A 22,277-nucleotide genomic window follows, 5' to 3' on the forward strand; every position below is an offset into this window, starting at 1 on the left:
TGAAAGGACCACATCATAGACAGGTTTGCAAGCCCACACTCGTCCTCATAGGATTTACACATACAACCCATGGGGGGATTTTTATAGGAATTGTAGGTTGGACACTTGCAAAGTAAGAAAGCTTATCTTTAGAGGCTCCAAGTTTTAATGCGCTCCAGCTTGTCAAAACCAAGAGCAATGAAAGCCCTGTTGTGTGGTTTCGAATGATAGCCTACTTGTTAAAATAGCTATTGTTTCCCCTGAGGACAGCCTGCATTTTTACCTTGATGTCGTCTCACTTTGGGTCCCAAGGGGGCAGGGAACTTAACAGAACGAATAGAGTTCTGAGATAACAGTGAAGTCTAAGGTGATGAGAGGAAATTAGTTACCAATTTTAATGACCTACGGGCAGAGTTATGGCATGAAAGCCACATAAGCCCAGGATCGGACAAACAAACAAGTGACATCAGCCAAATAAATCTGAAGTCAAAAGTGGTATCTTGATTATCATTACTTTACCTTGGACGGTGTTAGGATGTCATCTGCCTCGAATATGCTGGTAGAGAGGACTGTGCTTTATTATGGGATAGACGCGTTACTACCACATGGAGGAAACAATTTTCCGCTTCACCCAAGGCTCCAGATTTCACCCCCGCTGCACTGAGGGTAAACACTGAGGCCAAATGGTCCTAGATTTGGGACCCTTGAGTCTGTTTGGCCATCACCATCTGACTCTTTGCCCCAGAAGAAAGCTGCCTGCAAAGACGGAGTAATAACCTCTCAAAGTTGTCTGTGGGAAGAATACAAATCAGCAACAAAACCCACTTTTTATCTCTCTTAAGACCGTGTCTATCGCTACATGGTTCCCTCATTTGTCCATCTCGGCGACGGCAAAGACCTGGTGCAGGTTAACAGAAGCCACTCGTCTTAGAAGATTGGAAACAAAATGTCACTCTCCTCACTTTCCACCGCAAAACGAAATGAAGTCCAACCATTTGCCTGAGGTGAGTGAGTCAGGGACAGAGGACTGGAATGCAGGACTTGATTCCTGGTTTCCTAACCCTAACCACATCCTCCCTATCTCGGACATTTAGGCTGGTTATTGTACTGTGAGTGGCAGGAATGGGAAAGGGGATGGTTTCCTTTTTATATTTTTATTCAGAAACTTACTTACATCTGAACTCTAAGCCACATGTAAGACACTCCATTTAAACTCTAGCAGGAGCAAGTGATGATTCTTAACATATAATTTGCATCGGAGCCTCAGACACCACGATTTTTCCTGCATCTCAAGCAATAGAATTGACTAGGTGTTCATAGGGCTCAAAACAGAGAAGAGAGTAAGGCTAAAGAGGAGAGGCTAAAACCTAATCCTAAACATCTTTTCTTTTTAAGTTTATTTATTTATTTTGAGAGAGAGAGACAGTGAGCAGGGGAGGGGCAGAGAGAGGGAGACACAGAATCCCGAGCTGGTCCCCCACCACTAGCAGGAGTGCGATGCGGGGCTCGTGAACCGTGGGATCGTGACCCCAGCTGAAACCAAGAGTCGGACCCTCAACCGACCAAGCCACCCAGGCGCCCCCTGCTCCTAAACATCTTAAAAGTCAAATGAACCAATGATCATTTAATTACCTAGTTTCTACCCATAATGTCTCAAAATAAGTTCTCAGTTTTTAAACTTCGTATCAGAAGCTCATATGACTTCACATAGGAGAGACATTAATAAATGTAGCTTTTAATTCAGGTTTACATTTTGCATCAGAGACTATAAGGCCTTTGCCTTGTGCAGTGATGGTCATATTCTCACAGGTTTCTGGTTTTTTGTTTTTTTACTCCAGTCATCTACCAAAAGAGTCTAGGAATAAACAACTAAACACAACGCATGCATTGTAATATAGATTCAGAAACATGTTAAAGCAACCTTACCCAACTGGCCTTGAAAAAGATAACCTTTAGGAAATCTTCCAGGCCTGTCCTGCTTGCTGAAGAGAAAATAACTAAACGCTTACTACTCAAAGTTCTTCTTCACCAGACAAGAAATTCTAGTCTTTCAGTATGAACACCTTCACTTGTGGAAACTCATCTCAGAGTGCAGGAACTGGTAGCATCTAGTTCCTCAGAATATTCTTCAGTCAACAAGTTGTCCACCTAGCTAAGGGACAGCTTCCTGGAATTAAGACTACAGAACCTAGGTTATAATTAACTCAGACTTCCTCCTCCTTTTGTACCTTGGCCATGACCTTAATCCTCACCTAGATTTTCCATCCCATCTACGGATAAAAATTTGTTCTAAATTAGATCAACTGAACTCTATTCCTGTTAGCCTAAGATAAGTTGGCATTGGTGGCTGAAAGGAATCCTAAACCAATTTTAGACCATTTAGTTAGACTTTAAGCATGACTCCAAAAAAAAAAAAAAAAAAAAAGCTAGACATCTCAGTGAGAGGATAATATTGCTCACTTGTACCCTTTTTTCCCCCCCTAGTAAAAAGAAAAAACTCACTTGATAATGTTAGGTCCAGTGAATTTTTTCAAAGTAATTTGGAGGCCAACAAAATGCCTCCCATTCCAGAACTGCGGGATCGACAGCACATAGAATTAAAAGGAGTGATAAAATGGAAGGGACTTTGGAATTTAACAGGTTTCAACTGCATGGAATTGAAGTCCTATTTAAATAATGGTCAGTAGGTCCATTGCTACTTATTTAAAGAGCTCAAAGCCCTATCCTATACGATCTCCTTGGTTCTTGCAACTTGGCAGAAGATAAGGTTTTGGGGATAGAGAACAGAATAAGTGTTTTCCAGGTGTGAAATTTGAGATTCAAAGAAGCTGATTCAGAATCTTCACTCACATGCAAGTCTTCCAGAAAAGAGGTATACTTTACCTACTGCATTAAGGAGAAAGTAGAGGGGCGCCTGGGTGGCTCAGTCGGTTAAGCGTCCGACTTCAGCTCAGGTCACGATCTCACGGACCGTGAGTTCGAGCCCCGCGTCGGACTCTGGGCTGATGGCTCAGAGCCTGGAGTCTGCTTCCGGTTCTGTGTCTCCCTCTCTGCCCCTCCCCCGTTCATGCTCTGTCTCTCTCTGTCTCAAAAATAAATAAACGTTAAAAAAAAAAAAAAAAGAGAAAGTCGAAACTGTGCAGCATGGACTCCTTTAATTCCCTCCCCTTCACCTCAAACTAACCTGTTCCTAACTACCCTTCCTCCCTTTCTATCGTCCTAGAGGGAAGCATTTTGGACATTCTTTCCAAAACTATCCTTCTATATTTGCTCCTGATTCTCTCCCTTTCTATTCTTCGGGGCCCTCTCCCTATCCACCCCCCATTTTCATTTGTTCATTTATTGATTCAACAAGCATTTATCACACTCTTGTTACAGGTCATATTAGGTTCTTGGGACACTAGAACAAAAGACATCTTTCCTACCTTCACAGTGCTCACAGTCTAGTGGAAGAGGTAGCAAAATGAACAATTTCAAACCACACAGTGACGATACAGCATGTAAATAGCCACAGCAGAAGTCTGCATATTACGCGGTGGTTGTACACACAGGACAGTTTAAAGAAGGCTGGAGCAGAGCGGGTAACACGTGAGCCGGACCTAGACGTTAGCCACCGGGACAAGTGGGGAAGGAACGGCATTTTAAACAGAGGGAATAACATGCACCAAAGCATGACCATGCAAGAAAATCGCAATCCAGGAAGCCAAACAACACAAGGAATCAGAGGTGTGCTTGGAGGTAAGAAGTGAGGGAGCATTTGAACAAATAATAAGGATCTTGAAGACGATAGGAATTGTTCAAGTATCTTCAATATTTAAGTATTAAAGTACGGTCTAATTTGCATTTGAGGAAGTTCAGTCTTGCAGCAGAGGACGATTAGACTGAGAACTATTGCAGTAACCCTGAAGACAAATGGGCAAGCGGGAGTGCACGGTGATGCCATTAGAAGAGGTGATTCAGAAAGAGGCAGACTTCAATGTAAAGAGGAATTCAGTTTAAGGACATACAAGTGAAGGTGTCCAACAGAATATTGGTTATATGAGTCTGCAATTTAAAAGTTAGGAGCGCCTGGGTGGCTCAGAGCCCCACATTTGGGCTCTGTACTGACAGCAAGGAGCCTGCTTGGGATTCTCTGTCTCCCTCTCTCTCTCTGCCTCTCTCTCTCTCTCTCTCTCTCCCGCAAAATAAACAAATCAGGGGCACCTGGATGGCTCAGTCAGTTCAGTGTCTGACTCTTGGTTTCGGCCCAGGTCACGAGCTCATGGTTCATGCGTTCAAGCCCCGCTTGGAGCTCTGCTCTGACAGCACAGAATCTGCTTGGGATTCTCTCTCTCTCTCCCCCTCTCTCTGCCCCTCCCCTGCTCGGGCACACACTGTCTCTCAAAATAAGTAAATAAATAAACTTAAAAAAAATAAAGAAATAAACATTAAAGAATTTTAAACTAATATTGCCCTGTATGTGAACTAATCAGAATTTAAATAAAAACTTAAAAAAATAAAGAAAACTGAAAAGTGGTTAGTGGCGGAGATGTGAATTTGGAAGTCACAAGCACATCGGGGATGACTGGGGACTTGAGTATGAGGCGAGGTTGCTTGGGAAGAGTGAGTAAGCTCCATGGGGGAAGGCAGGCATTTTTCCAGGTTTTGTTTATTACTATTTTCCCAACACCTAGAAGTGTCCCTGGACTTTAGTAAACAATCAGTAAGGTGTTTTTTTTTTTTTTTAATGTTCTTTTTTCTTTTTTTTTTTTTTGAAAGAGACAGAGCATAAGCAGGGGAGGAGCAGAGAGAGAGGGAGACACAGAATCCGAAGCAGGCTCCAGGCTTTGAGCTGTCAGCACAGAACCTGATGCAGGGCTCGGACTCTCGAACCGTGAGATCATGACCTGAGCGAAAGTCAGATGCTCAACTGACTGAGCCACCCAGGTGCCCCAGTAAGTATTTAAATGAATGAAATACTGGAAAGAAAAGAGGGCTAAGAACATAACTCTGAGAAACACTGACATTTACATGAAAAGAAGCCAGTGAAGGGGTTTGAGATAGAGAGTTGAGAGAGGTAGGAGGAAAAAGTAGGGAGGAAAGAGTGGGGGTCACAGACACCAGAAGTTCGACAATGCTACAAAAAGACTGAGAACAAGAACTAAAAAGTCTTCATTAGTTTTAGCACCCGGAAAGTCACAGGGTTTTTTTTTATGACAGCCATATCAGTGGGGATGGCAGGCAGGTGATAGTGGTTTGAAGCGTATAGGGATGGTAAGAAAATGGAGGCTGTGAACGTAGATATTCTTTTCAGAAACTTGGTTGCATGGTCATTAAGCAATTTTCCCCATTTATTTTATCTTTTTTTAATGTTTATTTTATTTTTTTGAGAGAGACACAGAGACAGAGAGAAAGGGAGGGGCAGAGAGGGGAGGACAGAGGATCCAAAGCGGGCTCTACGCTGACAGCAGAGAGGTCCCATATGGGGCTCGAACTCCCGAATCGTGAGATCATGACCTGAGCCGAAATCGGACGCTTAACCAACTGAGCCACCCAGGCGCCCACCATTTATTTATTTTCGGACCTAGGCAGCTCTTGTAATCTGTCACTCTATAATGAGCATAAACATATACATTCAATTCACTTAATCATTTATGTATCCATTCATCCTCGATGCTCTTTCTCTCATGCCCTACGCTTAACACATTGGCAAATTCCCACTCTGTGTTTGTAATATATCCTGAATCTGACCATTTCTCATCACCTCCACACTACCACCCAAGGCCAAGACCCCATTATCTGTCACCTGGACCAGTGCAGTAATCTTTCAGCAGATCTCCCTGCTCCTACCCTTGCCTCTCTCTTATCTATTCTTTTTCCTTTTTTTTTTTTTTTTTTTTTAAGATTTTATTTTTAGGTAATCTCTACACCCAACATGGGGCTCAAACTCACAACCCGGAGAAAGAGTCACAGGCTCCACCCACTGAGCCAGGCAAGCTCCCATCCCTCTAGTCTGTTCTTTTACCCCCAGCCAGAGTCACCCTTCCAAGTATGAAGTCATGGGGCACCTGGGATGCTCAGAGTCGGTGGAGCGACCGACTTCAGCTCAGGTCATGACTTCAGCTCAGATCACAATCTCACAGTTCATGAGTTCAAACACCCGCATCGGGCTCTGGGCTGACAGTTCAGAGCCTGGAGCCCGCTTCAGATTCTGTGTCTTCCCCTCTCTCCGACCCTCCCCCTCTCGCGCTGTCTCTCTCTCTCTCTCTCTCAAAAATAAATAAACATTTAAAAAAGTGTAAAGAAAATACTAAGTCATATTTTGTCAGTCTTCTCTTTAGAACCCTCCAGTGGCCTGTCATCTCCTTTTAAGTCCCTGTGTAATCTGAACCCCCACCCCCACCCCCGCCATTACTCTGTTCACCTCATCTCCTACCACTAGTCCCCTCAGCCACCCCACACCAGCCTCACTGGCCCCCTTCTCAACACACTCCACCTCAGGCCTTCTGTATTTGCTCGTTCATGCTCGGGACGCTCTTTCCTCAGACATCATCGTCTCCCTCAGCGCTCTGTTCAAATATCCAAAGGTCTTCCCCGGCCAACCTTCACAAAACCATCGCACCGCCACCTCCCTCGCAGCCTTCTCTTCTCTTTGTCCTGCTTAATAGCACTTGTCCCCAGCCGGCCCATCACAGTCATGTATTTATTGTCTCTTTCCCTTCACTAGACTGTGAACACCTACCAAGTACAGCTACCAAGAGCACCTCCTCCAGAGAAGCGGAGGTAAAGATAACTGAGAAACTATCCCTGCCCTTGAGGAACCCACACGTCCGTGAGTCATAGAACCTAACGAGTAATTAGGATGGAAACGCTCAAAGCAGTTGGATTCGAGAGTCTGAGGCCCGGGGGAACAGTGCGGTTTGGGCCACTCTGCCAGTAGTGAAAACCATGAGTTCACCCTAAGAGAATGTAAGAAATGAAAAGCACTCAGGAGACACCGATGTTTAAGGGGTGAAGGTCAGAGAAAGGAGGCCAAGAAGGGATAATAATAATCAAGGAAGTGAAAAAGAGCTGGAAGAAGGAGCCGCTGACCTCAGAGCTGCTAGAGCCTTCGCAGGACGCTCCGGATAATCAAGCAGGGATCATGCCTTCCGATTCACTCCGTGTCAGCTACCGTTCGAAGCACGTTTCCTATGTTCGCACGTTAAACCTCACACCAACCCGGGGAGTTAGGCACTGGTATGTCCCTATCTTGCAGAGAACGCCGATTCACTCACCCAAGTGCACACGCCTCCGGAGAGAGATCAGAACCCAGGCAATTTGAACTAGCCCTCTTAACCGCTGTGCTGTTATCCATACTACTATGCTACGCTACGTCTGTACATTTTTTTTTCCTATTTTACTGAGTACCTGCTAAGGGCCAGGAATTCTAGGCCCTGGACATAGAGTAGTGAGGTAGACAAAGTCCCTCTCTTCACAGAGCTCATATCCTTGTGCGGGACACCGACACCCAACAGGGCAACAGACGCGTAATAGACAAGAAGTGCTGGGAAGAAAAATGAAGTCGGGTAAGGTTCCACAAGTGATAGGGAGTTGCCCCTCTGAGGAGGTGACACTGAGTAGCAACCTGAAGGAAATGAGAGAGGGAGCCAAGAGGATATCTGGGGGAAGAACATTCCAGGCAGAGGCAACTGCAAGTGCAGGAGCCTTAAGGTGTGAGTGTGCCCGGTGTGTTCCAGGAACTGCGAGGAGGTCAGTGCAGCGAGAGCACGATGATCTAGGGGAGAGAGAGGCAGGTGATAAGGTCGGAAAGATCTGGAAAGGTTTCCAGGTCGTATTGTTAAGTGAAAAAAATGAGGGGATCAGGCATACTAGTTTGTATGTTATAATCACATTGAGTATCTCTCTATACAGGCTGTGTATGTTTCTATACGTAGAGATTGGTGAATTTTATATGTATATGTGCTTATTTATATTCTGAAGTATTAGACAACAAACTTAACAGTGATTACCTTTGGAGGGAAGGAAGGGATATTCAGTCTTTTAATTGTTCCATGCTGTTTCAAAAATCTCACCTTGCATATATTACTTTTATAATAATCAAAAGTTAGCTTAAAAAGCTACAACAATGGGTCACCTGGGTGGCTCAGTAGGCTAAGCATCTGACTCTTGTTTTCGGCTCTGGTCGTGATCTCGCGATTCATGAGTTCGAGCCCCATGTCAGGCTCTGCGTTGGCAGCCAGGAGCCTGCTCGGGATTCTCTGATTCTGCCCCTTCCCTGCTCGCTCTGTCTCTTTCTCTCAAAATAAGTGAACTTAAAAAAAATCAAAATAAATAAACTTAAAAGAAAGTGACAAACGAAAAACTCTTAACCACATGTTAAGGGGCTCCAGCGAAAGTCTTTCTCTTTCCTTTTGCAGCCGAACCCCTCCAAAGAGTTGCCCCCACTCGCTTCTCGTCCTTTTCATTTCTTCCTCAACCAAATGCGACCTGACTTCAGACTTTGCTTTTTCCCTGCAACTTCTCTCACCACGATTGCTTGTGACTTCCCTAGGACTATGAGGGACACTCTTCAGTCCTTTTGCCTCTTGATCTGGCTGCCACATTTGACATTGTTTACAGCTCTTCTGTTTGCAACGCTTTCTCCTTTGGCTTCTCTCTAGCCCCCTTTCTCCCTCACTGAGCATTCTTTCTGAGTTTCCCTTCCTCGGCTACTTTTTGTCAGCCCGCCCAGCAGATATGGGTTTCTTCTGGTTCCCTTCTTGACCCATTTGTCTCTGAGTGCCACCCACACTCTTTCTGTGTGGTCTCATCCAGGCCCGTGGTCTTGGCGGCCAACTCGATGCCTCCAAATCCCAGATCTAGATTTCTTAGCCTGTCCTCGAGCTCCAGTCGGATCTATCCAGCTGCCTATTAAACAGCCACACCTGCAGGCAGCTCATCACCTCCAAAGTCACCTTCCTCCTTTTGTCCTTGTCTTCGAGGGTGGCGTCAGCATCTGCTTGATCGACCCTAGCTGGCAACCTGAGAAAAGCCTCTCTTCTTCACCCTCCATATCTGAATGGACACCAAAAGTCATTCTCTCTACCAACTATCTTGGGAATCTCATTCCTACATCTCCACTACCACTGCACCCATAATCTACATAATCTGGACTACCGCATATGGATGTGTGAGTCTTAAGTCCTGGAAGAGCTCAGAGATATTCTAACTGCATTCTTGGCTTCTAGTTTCACGATCAGCCTGTTTCTTACACCCAGTTGTCACAGTGATGTGGCACAAAGTTCATGATGCCGGTCGCTCCCTGAAATCTTTCCATTGTTTCCTAACCTGGCTTGCATAAAATCCAAAACCCTTGGTATGATCTGTGCAGCCCTCTTTTGACGCTTTTCCACATGTACCTTTAAAAAAATTTTTTTGAGAGAGAGAGAGTGCGAGAAGGGGAGGAGCAGAGAGGGAGACACAGAATCCGAAGCAGGCTCCAGGCTCCGAGCTGTCCGCACAGAGCCCGACACGGGGCGCGAACCCACAAGCAGCGAGATCATGACCTGAGCCGAAGTCAGACTCAACAGACTGAGCCACCCAGGCGCCCCTTCCACGTGTACCTTATGTTCAAGCAACACTGAAGTATTCTTTGTTTCTCAACGGCCTCTTTCCTTTCCATGTTTCTGTGCAAGTTTTGTCACGTAGCATCTTCATATCTCCAGATCTAATATAATACCTGGTACAAAACAGATGTTCAGTAAAGGCTTTTTGAGTCAATTAAAGGACAGAAAGTTGAAAGTAAGGATACCAATGAGAAGACTACTGTAAGAGTACAATTTAGAGGTAACTAGGAAGGGGCCCCGGGTGGCTCAGTCGGTGAAGCATCTGACTCTTGACTTCAGCTCAGGTCATGATCTCACGGTTCACGAGTTCAAGTGCTGTCAGTGTGCAGAGCTGGCTTGGGATTCTCTCTCTCTCCCTCTCTCTGCCCCACCCCTGCACTCTCTCTCTCTCTCTCTCTCTCTCTCTCTCTCAAAATAAATAAATAAGCTTAAAAAATGTTTACTTATTTCAAGAGAGAGAGAATGAACGGGGAAGGGGCAAAGGGAGAAGGAGAGAGAGAATCTCAAGCAGGCTCCACACGCAGCCTGGAGCCGGTGACGGGGCTCGATCCCACTACTGTGACACCATGACCTGAGCCGAAGCCAAGAGTCAGGCTTTTATTTTATTTTATTATTATTGTTTTATGTTTATTTATTTCTGAGAGAGAGAGAGACAGAAAGAGACAGAGTATGAGCAAGGGGAGGGGCAGAGAGAGAGGGAGACACAGAATCCGAAGCAGGCTCCAGTCTCCGAGCTGTCAGCACAGAGCCCGATGCGGGGCTCGAGTTTGGGAACGGGGAGATCGTGACCTGAGCCGAAGTCGGGTACTTAACCAACCGAGCCGCCCAGGCACCCCTTAAATAAAATGTGTTTTTAAAACAAATAAGTATATGCAACTGCTGAATTCCTCTGATAAAACAAGAGTCTTTGGGCATGAATCCTAACGACTGAGAGTTCAGCGGGGAAGGGTCACTTATTCTGCAAACTTTAATTGGACTGGTACAGACACTGCTTAGCACAGAGGATGCAAAGATAGGTAATACACCTGGGGCACCTGGGTGACTCAGTCGGTTGAGCATCTAACTTCGGCTCAGATCACAATCTCAAGGTTTGTAAGTTCAAGCCCCATCTTTGACTCACTGCTGTCAGTGCAGAGCCCCTCTCTCTCTGCCCCAACCCCGCTCACGCTCTCTCAAAAATACTAAAATAAAATAAAAGATAAGTAAAACACGATTCCTGTTCTCAAAGAGTTCCTGGCTCCCAAATCATCTAGTCCTTACCTTTGGCAGGGACTATAACTAATCCGTTACCTAAAGCCAGCTGTCCACACTGGGGTCAGTATTTAAAGTCCTTTTAGTCATAGACGTAGCTATACCTAATTCTTTTGGAGCTCAGAAATGGGAACTCATGGATTCAGGGCAGTAGCAAAATGTAACCATTTCTTCCTTTAGGAAGGATGCCTGTGCAAAGGGTAATGGACTTGACCCTTTCTTCCCCACAAGACAGTAGCATCTAAAGATTCTGAACTGTCTTCTGTTCAGTGATGATCAAGTCTTCCAATGGGCAAGTTGAAACGACTCAGCCACCGTTCTTTTTTTTTGTTCTTCAAATGTTTATTTATTTTTGAGAGAGAAAGAGACAGAGCATGATTGGGGAAGGGGCAGAGAGAGAGGGAGACATAGAATTCAAAGCAGGCTCCAAGCTCTGAGCTGTCAGCAGAGAGCCTGATGTGGGGCTCGAACTCCAGAACAGGGAGATCATGACCTGAGCCAAAGTCAGACGCTTAACCGACTGAGCCACCCAGGAGCCCCATCAGCCACCGTTCTTTCTTAGTTCGATGACTTTTGGGACCACTACTGCAATGTTTTCCAGTGGGGGCCTATTTGGAGAAAGGAAATTGCTGATTTGAGAGAGGGTGTCTTCACTAATGCCTAAAGAAATCCCTGAGGGGTGGGGCGCCTGGGTGGCGCAGTCGGTTAAGCGTCCGACTTCAGCCAGGTCACAATCTCGCGGTCCGTGAGTTCGAGCCCCGCGTCAGGCTCTGGGCTGATGGCTCAGAGCCTGGAGCCTGTTTCCGATTCTGTGTCTCCCTCTCTCTCTGCCCCTCCCCCGTTCATGCTCTGTCTCTCTCTGTCCCCAAAATAAATAAACGTTGAAAAAAAAAATTAAAAAAAAAAGAAATCCCTGAGGGGAAATGTGTCTACCTGAGAGAGAAGACACTTTATTTACATTATGTCATTCAACCTTCATAATACTCTTATGAAGTTGCTATTAATATCCTTATTTTTGCAAATTAGGAAACAGGCGTAATGAGCCTGGTTGCCTGCTTCAAGATCACATGGCTACAGTTTTATTGGACCTACAGTTCAAGCCCAGATTTGTGGCATACTGGTTTGCTATGAAAAGTCTTTCCAGGGAGGAGAAAAGGGAGTAAACATCTAGAGGTCCATTCAAACCAGAACATGAGCTTGCAGAAAGGGGCACGATTTGGGGTTCTTGTCTTAAATGTTTCCTTTTGTTGTTTGGAAAAAAAAAAAAAAAGTGAAATATGTGCATTTCCAGTAGGTTGTCAAAGATCAAGAAGTCAAAAATCCTTTCTGGAAGGATGGGTGGGAAAGATGCTCTCTTAAACATTGCTGGTGGGGGTATGAATTAGTACAATCTTTACTGGGGACAACATCTCTCAAATTTCCAAATATACGTACCTTTTGACTCAGTAATCCCACTTCTAGAAATTTGTACTACAGATATATTTTTGCACACTGGCAAAATTACAAATAGTCAAAACAAGGCACTGTAAAATTGTTTGAAAGAGCAAAAGTTTAGAAACAATTTAAGTCCCCACTGACGGAGAACTGGTGAAGTAAATGATGCTATATCTATTCCATGCAGCCCTGAGAATGAGGAAATGCCATCTACTAATAGGAATTATTTCCAAGATATAGATTTCCAGGCAAGATCCAGGAAGCGGGGGTGGTATTCTTTCGTTTATGAGAAAACTTCTATACGCGCTTGCTTGTATAGGCACAAACTATCCCTGGAAGAATTATATGAGACACTGATAACGTTAGCTGCCCCTAAGAAGAGGTAAGCTATGACTGCAGGAGGGGAGTTCAGAACAACAGTGGAGGAAAGACTTTAATTCCTGTAAACATTTAACCATATGAATATATTAGGTATTCAAGAAAAAGAAACTGGGGGCGCCTGGGTGGCTCAGTTGGTTAAGCGACTGACTTTGGCTCAGGTCATGATCTTACGATTCGTGAGCTCAAGCCCTGTATCCGGCTCTGTGCCAGACAGCTCAGAGCCTGGAACCTGCTTTGGATTCTCTGTCTCCCTCTCTGTCTGCCCCTCCCCTGCTCACGCTCTGTCCCTCTCTTTCTCTGTCTCAAAAATAAACATTTAAAACCACTGAATTAAAATTAACAAATAAAGCACATGTCTTTTTAGTACATTCGTAGTTGTACAGCCATTACCATCATCCAACCCCATAATTCTTTTCATATTGTAAATCTGAGACTTTATACCTATTAAACAGAAAATCACCATTCGTCCCCACCCTACCCCTGGCAACCACCATACTTTCTGTCTCTATGATTTTGAATACTCTACGTACCTCACATAAGTGGAATCATACAGTACTTGTCTTTTGTCTTTTTGTGGCTGGCTTATTTCACTTAGTACGACGTCCCCATGATTCATCCATATTGTAGCATAGCACAGGTTTTCCTTCCTTTTTAAGGCTGAATAATATTCCAGCATATGAATGTACCACACGTTGAATCCATTCATCAGACAACGTGAGTTGCTTCCATGTTTTAGCTATTATGAATAATGTTGCAATGAACATGGGTGCACAAATCTCTCTTTGAGACCCTGCTTTCAATCCTTTTGGGTATATACCCATAAGTGGAATGGATGGATCACACGGTAATTCTATTTTTAATTTTTTGAGGAACCCCCATGATTTCTGTGACTGTTTTCCACAGCAGCTGTACCATTTTACATTCCCACCAACAAGGGTTCCAATTTCTCTGCATCCTCACCAGCACTTATTGTCTTCTGAGTTTTTTGTTTTTGTTTTTTAGAGAGAGAACGCGTGTGAGTAAAGCCTGAAGTGGGGCTTGATCTCACCAGCATGAGATGATGACCTGAGCTAAAATCAAGAGTCCCAAGCTCGACTGATTGAGCCACCCAGGTGCCCCTATTTGTTTTTTTGTTTTTTGGTTTTTTTTAATTTTTTTTTCAACATTTATTTATTTTTGGGACAGAGAGAGACAGAGCATGAACGGGGGAGGGGCAGAGAGAGAGGGAGACACAGAATCGGAAACAGGCTCCAGGCTCTGAGCCATCAGCCCAGAGCCCGACGCGGGGCTCGAACTCCCGGACCGCGAGATCGTGACCTGAGCTGAAGTCGGACGCTTAACCGACTGCGCCACCCAGGTGCCCCTATTTGTTTTTTTATAGTAGCCATCCTAATGGGTGTGAGGTGGCATAGTATGTCTTTTGGGGATCAGCAGTATGATTGGCGGATATAGGCGTCAGACCCCCATGACTTTGAGTGCTGCTGCTTACTAGCTGTGCGACCTTGGACATTATCCTAGGCCTCAGTTTCCCCACTTGTAAAATCAGACTTATCTCAGAGGGTTGGTGAGATGCGAATGCACCCAGGTCAAAGAAAGCACCCAACAAATGTAAGTTATTATTATTTCTGCCTTAAAAGCCCCAACAATAAACCACATTCTGCTTTGCTCTGGCTCCTTTTGGACTAGTCTGGAGGCAAAGAGACAAACTAGATTTCTCAAGGAGTTTTTCTACCTAGATGCTTGAGTCTAGAGGACTTCTGACAATCTTCACTGGCATTCTTCCTTCCTGCTGCCCCCACCCAACCTACCGACCTCCCACCTGTGCCAGATGAAGTGTGCTCGAAGTGAGGTTTCTCAGAACCCGGCCGTTTATGTTTTCTCAGGGGTGGAGGACGGGAAGAAATCCTGTTGACATAGTTATGTAAAGCCTGTCACTCAGTCCCCTGCCTATTACCTCTGCAGACCGTTATGCATATTAAAGAAGGGGGGCGGCAAATACAAAAGAAAAATAAGCGAGAAAGAGTGAGAGAGTGAACAAATCAGGATGCATGAGGGAATCCACGTGGTCGCCAATCTGTAACTGATCAGAGCAGCTACACTGAAGCAAAACCCCCAGCTCCTACCGCCAAATATATTGCAATGGAGAAACCGTCCACAATGGGGTGTCTAATATCCTTAGCAGAGTCCTGGGGCTGCCGTTTAAGAGACTCTCCCGCTACTCCCACCCTTTTTGCACCCAGTAAACCAGGCGATGTAACAACGGAATCTGGTTCTGTGTGTGCCCTGTGAGTGTGCGCTTTGCAAACCATCTGGGCTCCATCCTGCGCGGTTGGAACGACGATCGATCCCGGACGAGTTGGGGGAGTTGGAGCCTGCCCGTGTCTCCTCCCTTTCTCTGCTCCCCTCTAGCCCCCACCCGGTCGTTCGCTCAGCACTAACGTTTCGCCGGCGGAGGGACGTAGGTTTTCAGCACCAGGAGGCCGTGGACCTTCTCTGGAGGCGTGCAGTGCACCCTCCAGAGGGCCAGAGCTGATTGCAACCTGCTCACCACGACCCTCCCCCTCCTTCCCAAATTCGCCGCCCCAGGCTGTAATATTACAAGCAGTGTGCGCTGTACCCGTGCGGGAGTCCAGGAAGGCTGCGTGACCTTCCAGCGAACTCCACCTCGGCTGGGGGGATGGAGGCTACCCCGGGGCCTGCAGGCTGTGTGTATCGATCCCCCAGCCTCGGCCAACACAAGTTCTCCCGGCACAAACCCCTCCCTCCCCTCTCCGCTTTCCCAGCCTTGGAGGCTTCTAACGCCCAGCTTGAGGCGCCCTCCCCTCTTTCCCGCAATAAAGTAAACCGGGTGGATATTCATCCCCCGCCCTCGCCCTCCTTCCTTCCCCCTCCCCCCTCAGCCTACTAACCCCGCGCAATGAGCTCGCCGCCGGCGGGCCCCTTCCACCCAGGGTATCATAATGCCCAACGCTCTTCTCCTCCCCCTCTCTTAATCAGAAACGTGCTCGCGAGCCCCCCTCCCTCTGCATGCATACATTAGGGTCTGCTTTGCATGCAGCGGCAGGCAGAGAACTGAGGAAGAAGGGGCGGGGGCGCTTTTGCCCGCCTCTTCCCTCCAGGCCCCGTTAGCCATCCAGCTTCAGCTTCGTTGTAACACCGCCTCGTTAGCGGAGCACGCCGTGGCCCCAATGCCCGGGCTGGAGAAACACGACCCAACTCTCTGCAGAAGGGCACGAGAGAGAGAGAGGTTCCAAAGCCCCGAGTGCGAGGAGGTGGCGGGAGACCTGCCCCTTGATGTGTGCATTTTGGAGAGAGCTCCAGCATGAAAATGGGAGGGGCCCTCTCTCTCTCTCTTTTTTTTTTTTTTTAATTTTTAAAGCGCGTTCATTGAGGGCCTTTCTATTCTGCATATAGTAAACTGGGCAACGCTTCCGTTTTGCATATGGTACAATAAGGGCTCTTTTATTCTAGAAGCGTTAAATGAGGGCTAACCCATCTTGTCTCCGTGCCTCGAGGCAGAGAAGGAGGCTCGCTCGTCCCCGACCCGGCAGCCGCGCTATACTGGAAGCTGCTCTCCCGGGCGGTTCGATTCCCAGCGCATCCCGGGAACGTGTGTAAGCGGCCTCTCGGCTCTCGAGGCTGCAGGCGGCCGGGCTCCCTCCGCCTCCATCCTCCCTGTAGTCCTCGCCCCCTCCCCCTCTCCCCGGAACCCGCGCTCCGCGTCGGGCTCCTGGGCTTCCTTCCCCCCTCCTTTTCCCCAGCAATGCCGCTCCCGGAGGGCGGGGCATGCACTTATCCAGGTTGCGGGGCGGACGGGCGGGCGGGCGGCGGCGGCCCGGGCCTCGGCCTGGCGTAGCCGCGGCCCGGCGTCTGGAGCGTAGGCCCGAGCCCGCTATACAGATTGCGGGGCGGGCGGGCGCGGCCCGGCGCTCTGCATAGCGGCCGGCTGGGTGCAGGCCGCCGGGCGGCGCCGAGCGGCTCAGGCAGGTTCCGGGGCCCTCGGCCCCCCCCTCCGCCTCCCCGCCCCCCTGTGTTGTCGCCTCTCCCTCTCGCTGCTTCACTTCACGGGGCGAACATGGCGCACAGCTGTCGGTGGCGCTTCCCCGCCCGACCCGGGACCACCGGGGGCGGCGGCGGCGGGGGGCGCCGGGGCCTGGGGGGCGCCCCGCGGCAACGCGTCCCGGCCCTGCTGCTTCCCCCCGGGCCCCCGGTCGGCGGCGGCGGCCCCGGGGCGCCCCCCTCCCCCCCGGCTGTGGCGGCCGCGGCGGCGGCGGCGGGAAGCAGCGGGGCTGGGGTTCCAGGGGGAGCGGCCGCCGCCTCAGCAGCCTCTTCGTCGTCCGCCTCGTCTTCGTCTTCGTCATCGTCCTCAGCCTCCTCTGGGCCGGCCCTGCTCCGGGTGGGCCCGGGCTTCGACGCGGCGCTGCAGGTCTCGGCCGCCATCGGCACCAACCTGCGCCGGTTCCGGGCCGTGTTTGGGGAGAGCGGCGGGGGAGGCGGCAGCGGAGAGGTAAGGGGGCGAGGAACCCCCAGGCCCGGGGTCTCGACCCTCTGCGGAGCCCCCTCCCCTCCCCCATCCGGGATTGTGGAGCATCCCAATTCCGGGACCCTCCTGGGGTCCCTGACCCGGGGCAAACGGCCCTCCCATCTTGGGACCCCCCCCCCCATACATGGGTGCAGACCCCTAGGCGCCCCCAACCCCGGGGTTTGGACCCATCTGGCTAAGGGCGTTTGCCCCCCGCCTCCTTCCCCTGACCCTTCCCCAAATCCCTTGGCACAGACCCCTCGCCGGGGTTTCCCATCCCGGGACTGAACCCCTCCTCCCTTTCACAGATTACCTCATCCGAGCAAGATTCCTCCCTCCCTCCCTCCTAGAGACCTGATCCCGCCACATCCCCGCCTCCCTCTCTGGGCAGATGTTTTACTCTTGGGGCAGTTTTCCTCTTGGGCATCTCTCGGGTGATGGCCTCATCCAGGGCCACGTTCTTCTCCTACCCCTTGGGGACCGATGTCTCTTCCAGCACCTTGCTTCCGAAAACCTGATGAACCCTCGCCCCATCCCCGGGCCAGGTCCCTGCACTACCAGCCACTCCCCCTTCCTTCACCTCCACCCTCCACCCCCCACCCCGTGCAGAGAGATCCTCCCTCCTCCTTCCCTACCCCGCCAGGAAGAATCTACTTTCCTCTTCACCTTGCCTCCCTTCACCTCCTTTCCCGCTGAAGATAACGGTGATCTCCTCGACCAGCAGTCTGTTTCCCCCATCTTACAGAGCTACAGTTTCTAGCCTATTGGTAGCAGGGAATTACTCTACCTTCACTCCACCCTTTCCCTCCTTTAGAATGAAGGATTGGTGGCATCTTTGAGAGGAAAACAGTCCACTGTCCCCTAGGCTCAGAGAGGAGCCGCTTTCCACCGTTCCCCCTGGAGAGGAGGCAGGCTTTCCCTCCAGCTCTGGGGAAGGGGGCCCCTGTGAGGGGAGGTGTTTGTGGGGGGACTTGGGCAGCATCCTCCCAGGGGAAGCAGCTGCTCTCCTACCCCACCCACTGCGCCTGAGAGCACGCAGTCTCCAGCCCCAGCTCCCTCCCGCCCTTCTCCTTTTCTCCGTCATTTCACTATTGATCCACCTTTTCCTAGGCCAATCCTGGGGCTTGGAAGGGGTGGGGGAAGCAGGGTTGGGGTGAGGAGAGTAGATAAGGGACAGTTTTACTTTATTATGCTTCTGGTGGTGGTTGCTTTTGGTTGGGGGAAAGAGGGGGGCCATGAAGCAAAGTTATTCCTTAGAAGGAGGAGTTAGGGTTATCTCTCTGATTCTTATAGGGGGGCCCAAGGTGGATGAAGGCTCAAGAGTTTTGCCCCTTCCCCGTTAGTACTGGGGCAGGAATGGGGATGCCTTGATCAGCGTTACTCAGCCCCCTTCAGCAAAAAGGAAAGTTGCCCTGGGAAGGGAAGTTGAGTTCAGGTTCAGCCAGTGGCGTTGCGTATTTGTTTTCCATTGGATGCAGAAGGGGGAGTTTGAATTGTAGGGGAGGGGGGATGAGATGGGGGATGCTAGGAGGAGGAAGAGCAGCTGCTAGGGGCTGAAGCGAAGGGGGGGGTAGGGGGTTGCTGCTCTGGAGTGCTCTTGATTGAAACAGAAAGGGAAAGATAACAACCAGCCGTTTCCTGCGTGCTCTGCCGTTGGTCCCGGGCAAACCCCTTGTCCCCTATTGTGCCCTGCACCCCTTTAGATATACGGAAAGATCCTGGGAAGAAGGGGAGGGAGAAGATCCCAGAGACCCTGGCCCCTCCTTTCAAGGAGCTGGCATTTTTTAGTTGTTAGTCTTCCTGCCTCCTTTTAAAAATCGTTTCTAAGGCAGCCTGATCAGGAGACTGACAACAGCCCGCCTTCTGACAGAGCAAGGAGGACATGATGGGGGCGTGTTCCTTGCTATGTAGCTAGCCGCAGCGTCCCTTTTCCCTGCCTCTCTCCGCTCTGTCTCCACCTCCTTTTCCCAGCCTTCAGAAGGCAGCTGCAGTCAGCAGGGTTGTTTGAGACTATTTATTGGTTGCTGTAGATTATTATTTTTTTTTGAAAGGCCAATTCTGTATTTTTTAAGCTAACAACACAGATCCCATGTAGTTGGAGAACCAAAGGCCTCATACATGACAAAAAGACTGAACCGTTCAGGTTACTTGCATGGAGTTGGTGCTTAAATGTGAGTTGATTTTGCTTTTTTAAAAGATACAGCAGCAAAAAAAAAAAAAAAAAAAAAAAAAAAAAGACTTACTGACATTTCATTTACCTGCTTATTTTCAAAATTGAGACTTGCCTGGTTATATGTAGAATTTTAGCCCCATGTATATTTGAGTATGATAAGAAAGTCTCTATTAGGAGAAGTTAGTCTATTTTAAAGGGATCTTGAGACGTATTTTCTCCTTGTGTAGCATGCTTATGTATTTTGTATTGAGGGACCAAGTGTTCACATTCCAAATGTTATCACCTATTCAAAAGCAAAGTTTTATGCTGACAGCTTCCAATCGTAGCTTTTCAAGAGACTGGTTAGAAAGAGAACCACCTGGATTCAGGGACCTAATGTCTGGGCACCAGAATATTTTATCTGTTGGTCTTTGACAAATCACTTTTAAAGTTTTAATCAGGTGCTAACACTTCCTTATCCACTGGCATTATTTTGCTTAGCAGTAGTACGTAGTGTAAAGCCTGTTAAGGAATTGCAGTTACTTCAAATAAGATCATATTAGTACTTTTTTTTTTTTCTTTAAAACTTTTGCCTGAACAGTTGTTGCTACTTGACAATGAGAAGAGTGGTTGACTCCTTATATTAAATGTCAGTATTTTTTCTGAATTGGGTTTGAATGAGCTGTTGTTCCATTGGTAAGCTTTTTATGTGGCAGTTAGAGGCAATCTAAGATGTATATGGGTTGATGGTACGTGTTGATTAGTACTAACCCATAGTATGGTTCAGTACTAAACCGTAGTGATTGGGTCCTTTGACCTGGTAGTTTTCAGTGTAGAAACCAAGCGTTTTGTTACAGAGTCTCACAAATCAATGATAAGATTCCAGAGGGGAAGTTCAGGGTTCCCCTGGGCTGACATAGAATTCTAAAGATTGTTTCTCGGAATTCACTCACAGATCTGTATCAAGTCTTGTCTGGATTCATGAAGAAATGGTTTGGTGACCTAAAATGAGTCTAGCCTCTTGAAATTCTGGTTTGCTTTAAGTGAATGATGACAATAACTTGTCTATAACAAAATGTAAGCTGATACTTACACAGCTAGTAAGTTCAGGTGGTTGAAAGGTGATAGAACTTCCAGATCACTTCCCTGTTTAAACTCCTTTCGCCATGGAGACTTGTCCTTCACTGCCACAGGTCCATAACTTCCCTTGTACTGAATATCTCTGGGTAACAACTACGTGTAACAGTTGTTCATGACCAACTTCTGTCAGAACGGGATTATTTTAAGCAAATATTTAGGTGTTGCTGGTCTCCTCTGTTTCAGCTTTTTGTCTGACAATCAGGAAGCCGAATTTAACTTTGATTTAACTGAGCACAGTAAGAAATCACAGAGGTCTGCTTCTTCGTCTCCCTTTCCCCTCCACACTGTCCCACTTTTCTGAGGATTGTCTCAGGTACTGTTAATGCCACCATACGGTGCCATCTCAATAAACATGGCACAGCATCTTCTCTGTCGACTCGAATTTGAGCTGTTTTTAATAGAAACCCCAGAAATGGTTTATGTATCAGCAGCTAGTCTTTGGTTATTACTTTCATAGTCCACTTACCTTCTTCCTTAACCACCTCATAAAATGTTAAAGGCAGAATTTCCCTTGCGATCGTAACATGGCACATTTTAAGTAGATCTAAGTTGAAATTGAATGACAGCATTGGTTGATACTTGTTTTCATTCGAAATGGCAGTTTAGTTGAGGTGGACCAAGGCACGCTCTTGGGTTGGGCCTAGAAAAGATGATGTTCCTGTAGGCCAAGGGTAGTTGGAGAGTGATTTTGTTTTTTGTTTTGGATGTTCACTGGGCATGTGTACCAAGAGGGGGAGTTGTTCCTTCATCACCTTCACAGCTAATCCTGAGCTTGACAGAAAGAAAGTGAAGCAGAGAACACAAGCGGAGCAGATGACACTGGTCATCTCTCATTGACCAGTGATGGGACCTTGGGCAGTTCACTTATAACCTTACATATCTGATCCGTAAAATGAAAAGGTCGGGCTAAATATTAGCTCATGAATCTTTTCTGCTCCAGTATTCTCATTCGTTTCTATTCTATTATTTTTGGGGGGCCGGGTCAGAACTTTGTATTCTGAGTTTATTTAAAGAGTCAAGAGTCGGTGAGCCTACTTGGTAATTTTTAATGTTAGTCCGTTTGCCCAGTTAACCGGTGTTATCATTGGGAAGAGAAATTCCAGCTTAGTGGGAAAGTTTTCATTGTATGAAGATAGAAGGACTTACCTGTATGGGAGAAGCTCTTTGCTGAAATTGACCAATTTCATTTATAGAAAGTTGAAGATCAGATTTTAAATACAAGTCGTTGTCTTGTGTTTAGAGGCCCTCTTGTTTGGCTGACTTTTGTTTCAGGTTTTCAGTGTCGTGGATTCCGGACTGCAAAAGGGAAGTATTTCAGTCCAGGCGGTGTATTCCTTTAGGTGGGACAGCTTTTAAATGAGAAGAAAACTTCTGTGCGCTAACGAATATATGAATCCAGAGTGACAGTACCTACGTTGCCCGGAGTAGCTGTTACTAAGCTGTGAAATGTAGGACTTTGGTTTATACTGAGCATCAGAAAGGCAGTCTTGAGAACTTTTCTTCATTCTCACTGAAAAGCATATGACATGTCCCCAGTCTTTTCCTTCCATTTAATATTCTGAAGGCACAGTTCTTCCCCTTTTGTGAATCATCATTCACAAAATAGTGATTTGCCTCCTGACTGGAAGTGGAGAAGAGAAACTACTCCCATCTTGACTCACTTTCCATCTCTTTGCTCACCTTGGAGCTGTCCCTCCGTGGGGCATCCGTGGAGGCTCTGGGCAGACTCCGAGTTGCCTCCCTTGCCCCGTAGCTGGGGGCGGGGGAGGGGGGCAACGGTGCCTTGCTTGCTCGGAGGCAGAACAGACTCTCTTCTCTCTCTTTTGGAGAC

The 22,277-nt window shown here is 47.7% G+C and overlaps 1 protein-coding gene across 2 annotated transcripts in view; it reads left to right on the forward strand.

The window, feature by feature from the left end:
* Window positions 1-16,647: 16,647 nt before the first annotated feature.
* The window catches only part of KMT2A (lysine methyltransferase 2A), an 84,721-nt gene continuing 79,091 nt past the window's right edge, over window positions 16,648-22,277 (forward strand). For both annotated transcript variants that reach the window (XM_047070290.1, XM_047070291.1), the window contains exon 1: window positions 16,648-17,139. In XM_047070290.1, the coding sequence (XP_046926246.1) occupies window positions 16,708-17,139 (432 nt within the window). In that variant the 5' untranslated portion in view covers window positions 16,648-16,707. The remainder of the gene's footprint in view (window positions 17,140-22,277) is intronic.

This window comes from Lynx rufus, unplaced genomic scaffold, assembly GCF_022079265.1.
Source record: "Lynx rufus isolate CCGP_SWC_20201006 ecotype Redwood Valley unplaced genomic scaffold, mLynRuf1.p SCAF_9, whole genome shotgun sequence".
Classification (NCBI taxonomy): Eukaryota; Metazoa; Chordata; class Mammalia; order Carnivora; family Felidae; genus Lynx; species Lynx rufus.